General features: G+C 47.9%; 1 protein-coding gene across 1 annotated transcript; it reads right to left on the bottom strand.

Annotated features, from left to right (window-relative positions):
- Positions 1-1529: 1529 nt before the first annotated feature.
- Positions 1530-3250, bottom strand: LOC138355887 (semenogelin-2-like). The gene is made up of 2 exons (XM_069311438.1): positions 3134-3250; positions 1530-2129 (listed from the first exon to the last, which is right to left on the bottom strand). Exons 1-2 carry the CDS (start codon positions 3248-3250, stop codon positions 1530-1532), a joined length of 717 nt encoding a protein of 238 aa, XP_069167539.1.
- Positions 3251-6106: the final 2856 nt, after the last annotated feature.

Genomic DNA, 6106 nt, shown 5'->3' with positions numbered 1-6106 from the left:
TCCCCTTCGCTACAGGAATCTCTCCCCTTCGCTACAGGACTCTCTCTCCTTCACTACAGGAATCTCTCTCCTCCGCTACAGTACTCTTGTGCACTGAACCAATATAGTTGAAGCAGTTAAGTATAAGCTTAAGCTTATAAATAAGCTTATAAGCGACAAGAATAAGCAATAAATTAAATTCCTTATTTTAGAATAACTTTTGTTTGGTGTAAATTTGATTGCATTAATTTTGCAAGGTATGATGAATATGTAGAAAGTCATGAAAAGAATATGTTTCTTCTTGAGGTTATCTTGAGATGATTTCGGGGCTTAGCGTCCCCGCGGCCCGGTCCTCGACCAGGCCTCCACCCCCAGGAAGCAGTCCGTAGCAGCTGTCTAACTCCCAGGTACCTATTTACTGCTAGGTAAACATATGCATCAAGGTGAAAGAAACTCTGCCCATTTGTTTCCGCCTCCACCGAGGGATCGAACCCGGAACCTCAGGACTACGAATCCCGAGCGCTGTCCACTCAGCTGTCAGGCTAATTATAATTAAATCTGATATTATAATTCATTGTGTCAGGGGACAGGAAGCCAGGGTGTGTTCATACACGTTTTGGCTTTTATCAAGGTCCCTCCCCATTCCCCCCCCCCCCACAAGGCTGAATTACTGACCCTCTCTAAGGATGCAACACCACAACAAGCTAACTCCTGAATACCTCCTAACTGCTGGGTGAACAGATGCATTAGGTGAAAGGAAATGTGCCCAACCATTTCTGTCCCGCCCGGGATTCGAACCCGGAATTTTCAATTGAGAATTCCTTGAATATTATCTTGAATGTTCACACTTCTTGATGGGATGAGTTGAACTCTGCTGTTGCATTACGTCTTAGTAAATTGTTGCAGACGTCTGCTGGAAGATGGCGTCCAGGCGTGTCTGCTGGAAGATGGCGTCCAGGTGTTTGCTGGAAGATGGCGTCCAGGCGTGTCTGCTGGAAGATGGCGTCCAGGCGTCTGCTGGAAGATGGCGTCCTGGCATGTCTGCTGGAAGATGGCGTCCAGGCGTCTGCTGGAAGGTGGCGTCCTGGCATGTCTGCTGGAAGATGGCGTCCAGGCGTCTGCTGGAAGGTGGCGTCCTGGCATGTCTGCTGGAAGATGGCGTCCAGGAATCTGCTGGAAGATGGCGTCCAGGAGTCTGCTGGAAGATGGCGTCCCAGCGTCTGCTGGAAGATGGCGTCCAGGAATCTGCTGGAAGATGGCGTCCAGGAGTCTGCTGGAAGATGGCGTCCCAGCGTCTGCTGGAAGATGGCGTCCAGGAATCTGCTGGAAGATGGCGTCCAGGAGTCTGCTGGAAGATGGCGTCCAGGCATCTGCTGGAAGATGGCGTCCAGGAGTCTGCAGCAGTGTCTGCCGTCACTGTCACAGCAGTATCAGGGGTCACTGAACGCCTCTCAGCAGTGATCTTTCGTCAAAAATAATAAACTCGTCTTCCAGCTGAAGCTGAATAAAGTATTACATGTAACGCGAGTATTTAAAGGTCATAATTCTGCTCAGGACTCAAGTGCGGTCTGGCTGATTCTCTGCTGACTCTGCGCCTGTGGCCCCTCTGCTGACTCGGCGCCTGCGGCTCCTCTGCTGACTCTGCGCCTGTGGCCCCTCTGCTGACTCGGCGCCTGCGGCTCCTCTGCTGACTCGGCGCCTGCGGCCCCTCTGCTGACTCGGCGCCTGTGGCCCCTCTGCTGACTCGGCGCCTGTGGCTCCTCTGCTGACTCGGCGCCTGCGGCTCCTCTGCTGACTCTGCGCCTGTGGCCCCTCTGCTGACTCGGCGCCTGCGGCTCCTCTGCTGACTCGGCGCCTGCGGCCCCTCTGCTGACTCGGCGCCTGTGGCCCCTCTGCTGACTCGGCGCCTGTGGCTCCTCTGCTGACTCGGCGCCTGTGGCTCCTCTGCTGACTCGGCGCCTGTGGCTCATCTGCTGACTCTGCGCCTGCGGCCCCTCTGCTGACTCTGCGCCTGCGGCCCCTCTGCTGACTCGGCGCCTGTGCATTCTCTGCTGACTTGATGCCTGTGCATTATCTGCTGATTCGGTGCCTGTGCAACCTCTGCTGACACAGCGCGTGCGCACCTCTGCTGACACAGCGCGTGCGCACCTCTGCTGACACAGCGCGTGCGCACCTCTACTGACACAGCACAAAAGACTCGTCTCTCCTGGCGAGTGTTTAGACAAGGAGGAGAGTGCAAGAGTAGCGGTAGTGAGGAGAGAGAGAGAGGTGACCAAGCCTCTGCTCTACTTTCTATAGTTTCTCCCGCTAGGGGAGTTTCCTTTGGAGTTATTAGTTTGTAAGCTGAAGCTATACATCTATGCTATACCATTACGCTATACACATGCTATGTACTTCCTTACAGTGATTAATTAACAGTATGTGGGAGTGTGGTGTATGTGGGAGTGTGTGGTCTCACTATGTGGGAGTGTGTGGTCTCACTATGTGGGAGTGTGGTCCACCTCTCTCTTCCCCCCCACAAATATGTATTCTTGTACAAGGTACATTTTTTTTCCAAATGATGTTAGTCCTTTGTCATATGTGGCCCTAGTTGTGGGTGGAGGTGGCTTCCACGACCTCCTCTTTCAGTGTATTCCACGTGTAGAACACACATGTAAGTTTACAAGAGTTTGTCATTTCTTCAGCGGTCCTTGTCCATCTTGTCGTGTACCTTTAGTATTTTTAATGTCGTAATCATTTCACCTCTGCTTCTGTCCTTCCCAGAGTTGCGAGATTGAGTTCCTGCACCGTACTTATAGTTCAGGCTTCTTCAGTATGTACTCATTGTACTCATAATCTTGTTGCACACACCTCTCGCTATTTCAAGTTTAGTTTTGCTCTTCATAAGTTGCTGATTCCTTATTGGTGCTTTGTTGTTTAGCGTTGACCTCGTACAAGTTGTAATATATTTCTCCCTTATTTAGGTTTTTAAATGTTCTACTCTTTCCCAGCTTCTCATGTGCTGATGATGTTATCTTGTTTAAATGTGTCGCTGTGTTAGCATCGGAATTATATCTACTTCTAATTTGTTTCTCTATGCGATTTGTGTATATAGTTCCCTTTCCTTCAGGTGTAGATACTTCTAGTTGCCAATCTCTCTTCCTATCTTCATGACCTTGTAGATATTGGGGTTGAACTCTAACGTCCATTTGATTGCCAACTTCTGAAGGTCTTCCTGCAAATCACTGCAGTTCTCCTCTGGGGTTTTTACAGGTCTCATTAGCTTCGTCATCTTCAAACATGATATGCACGTGAACAAATCCACAAGGGCCGTGACGAGGATTCGAACCTACGTCCGAGAGCATCCTGGATTCGAATCCTCGTCACGGCCCTTGAGGATTTGTTCATTTGATGCATCACGCTATTGTGATTTCTGTGTGTAATGATATGCACGTGCTCACTCTTATAAGTATCCGTTATCTTGAGGTTATCTTGAGATGATTTCGGGGCTTTTTAGTGTCCCCGCGGCCCGGTCCTCGACCAGGCCTCCACCCCCAGGAAGCAGCCCGTGACAGCTGACTAACACCCAGGTACCTATTTTACTGCTAGGTAACAGGGGCATGAGGTGAAAGAAACCTGCCCATTGTTTCTCGCCGGCGCCTGGGATCGAACCCAGGACCACAGGATCACAAGTCCCGCGTGCTGTCCGCTCAGCCGACCGGCTCCCTACGTCATTGATGTAAAATAGGAGGTACCACAGTGACTGGAAGACTGACCTTAGTGCCTTCACTTCAGTTTGATACCTGTTTCTGTCTGTGATCTTTTGCTTGCTGTCAGTGCTTCCTACCAAAAGTTCAGACCTTTTCCCCTGGTCTCGCTTCTTGCAGGTCGGTGTTCAATCCCCGACCAAGTGGTTGGGCACCATTCCTTCCTCCCCTCGTCCCATCCCAAATCCTTATCCTGACCCCTTCCAAGTGCTATATAGTTGTAATGACTTGGCATACCAGATAGTTTTGATTTCATTTGTGGTACATCTCCCACTCTGTGGAGATCCACAGATCTCCAGTATCAGCTCTTGATACTGGTAATGGCTCAACAGGGCCACCACTTACGGGTTATTCATGCCCGTGCCACCTTTTGGGTGGCTTAATCTTCATCAATCTGCTTTATCCTGATAGTTCCCTCCCCTTCCCCATAGTAGTTCATGCTGTATACCGTCTTGCTCACTATAGCTTTGTGTCAGTGTAGAAAAATGCAGTCTTCCCAACCACTGTATTCCTACTGTATTTCGCTGACAGTCGTAGACCTCGATCAGGTTTGCTACTGATTTCAACTACTTTCCAACAACCTTTTTTCAGCTTTTCATCACCCACGACATTACCACAATGTTGCGACAACGTTGTGTGTATGTGCTGGTGAGTATAGTATATTATATATCTAAATGAAACTCGGTGTATATTCATAAATATGCAAACTATATGCTTTTTGGTTCATATAACCACTTGCCTGCGCATGCGGTGGGGCGTTGTTCGTGCGTATTCAGCCATCGGCTCGTATTCTCTATATACCCCCCTATATATATATATATATATATATATATATATATATATATATATATATATATATATATATATATATATACAAGCCAATACTTGCATAAACCACAAGTGAAGATTAACAATCTTTGGACAACACCCACCAGTGGGCCTCGAACCCAGAAAGCACAACTACCTTCCAGTAGCTGCCATAACTAGTACGCCTTAACCCACTACACCATCAGACCCTACAAAAGAAGTAGAGACTTCGAGATATATATACACCTCAAATATCTCCACTTCCCGAGGGCACTAGACAAGTGAGAGATTACTATGCGTTTTTTCATCAAGCCACTGTTAATGTGAGAGAACTCGTGTCCATGCTATAAGTGCTATAAGTATTCACCTCTACACTGACGACAATCAGAACTGGCTTCAGGAACCCCCAGGAACTATACATTCAGGTCACTGCTACATAATTCACCCGAGACCAGTCTTAAAAGTACGCAGCAGCCCTTTTGCTAATGTCTCCATCCCTAAAAAAATAAAAAAAAAAACATGGAACTTTTTTTCTACCACAGACGTGGCCAGACATTTACAATGCTAACCAGAATATATACATTTTCTTCTGTCCTCCATGGACAGGGTTAGAGATGTGTTAAACATATAGTTCAAGGGTTTATTGAACACTCAACCACAGAAGGTGATTCGGGGCTTTTAAAATGCTAAGCTAACCTACATACGTAAATACATAGATACACAGATTTACGTATATACATAGTGTTCGATGTGTCTTTTACATAGTGTCATTAATGTGCATTTACAAAGGTGAAATGTAATTCTGATCAGCTTCCACGTCTTAAAAGTACTCAGCAGCCCTTTCGTAGTGTCTCCATCCCTAAAAAAAATACAAATAAAAACATGGAGATTGAAAAGTTGCAGAGATTTGCAGGTGAACTGGTGCCGGAACTACGTATGATGGAGACACATCAAAATGTAGAGACCAGATAATAAAGACCAGTAGAACACGGGACCAGTAGAACACGGGACCAGTAGAACACGGGACCAGTAGAACACGGGACCAGTAGAACACGGGACCAGTAGAACACGGGACCAGTAGAACACGGGACCAGTAGAACACGGGACCAGTAGAACAAGGGACCAGTAGAACAAGTAATATCTTCATACGAGGGAGGTCGAGACGCGACCCCGCTGACCTAGCTGTCTTAAACTCCCTCTAACTCCAACTTTTGAGTAAACACACACGCACTCTGAAGTTAGGAAAGAGATACAAGGCACTCAATGGTTGCGAGGTGGGACCCAGGAGCTGAAACAACTATTCCCCCCCCCCCCGGCAAGTATAGACAGACAAGTCCCCACATCATGACCTTTTAAACAGAGTATTCCAACCCAGCTCTTCGGGAAGACCATATGAGCTTCCTCTGGGTCTGTGACAGCTACCGCCTCTGTTTTGGACCATTCTCTCTGATCACTATATTTACGCTTTTTTTTGCATCGACGTGAATACAGGTTGGGCGAGGTTTACCAGGTAGCTGGAACCGCTGGTTCCACGCCACGGCGCTCGCATCTCACTGTCGTAACTAGCTCAGGAG

This window comes from Procambarus clarkii, chromosome 69 (assembly GCF_040958095.1).
Source record: "Procambarus clarkii isolate CNS0578487 chromosome 69, FALCON_Pclarkii_2.0, whole genome shotgun sequence".
Taxonomy (NCBI): Eukaryota; Metazoa; Arthropoda; class Malacostraca; order Decapoda; family Cambaridae; genus Procambarus; species Procambarus clarkii.
Note: the sequence above shows the minus strand (reverse complement) of the source record. Positions and strands in the feature narration are given on the sequence as shown.

Excerpts from the sequence above, each read along its gene's own strand:
- LOC138355887 (XM_069311438.1), bottom strand. The coding sequence starts at position 3,250 with ATGACGAAGCTAATGAGACCTGTAAAAACCCCAGAGGAGAACTGCAGT. Across the intron at positions 2,130-3,133 it reads TCAACCCCAATATCTACAAG|AGGTGCGCACGCGCTGTGTC; the intron begins GTCATGAAGATA and ends CTGTGTCAGCAG.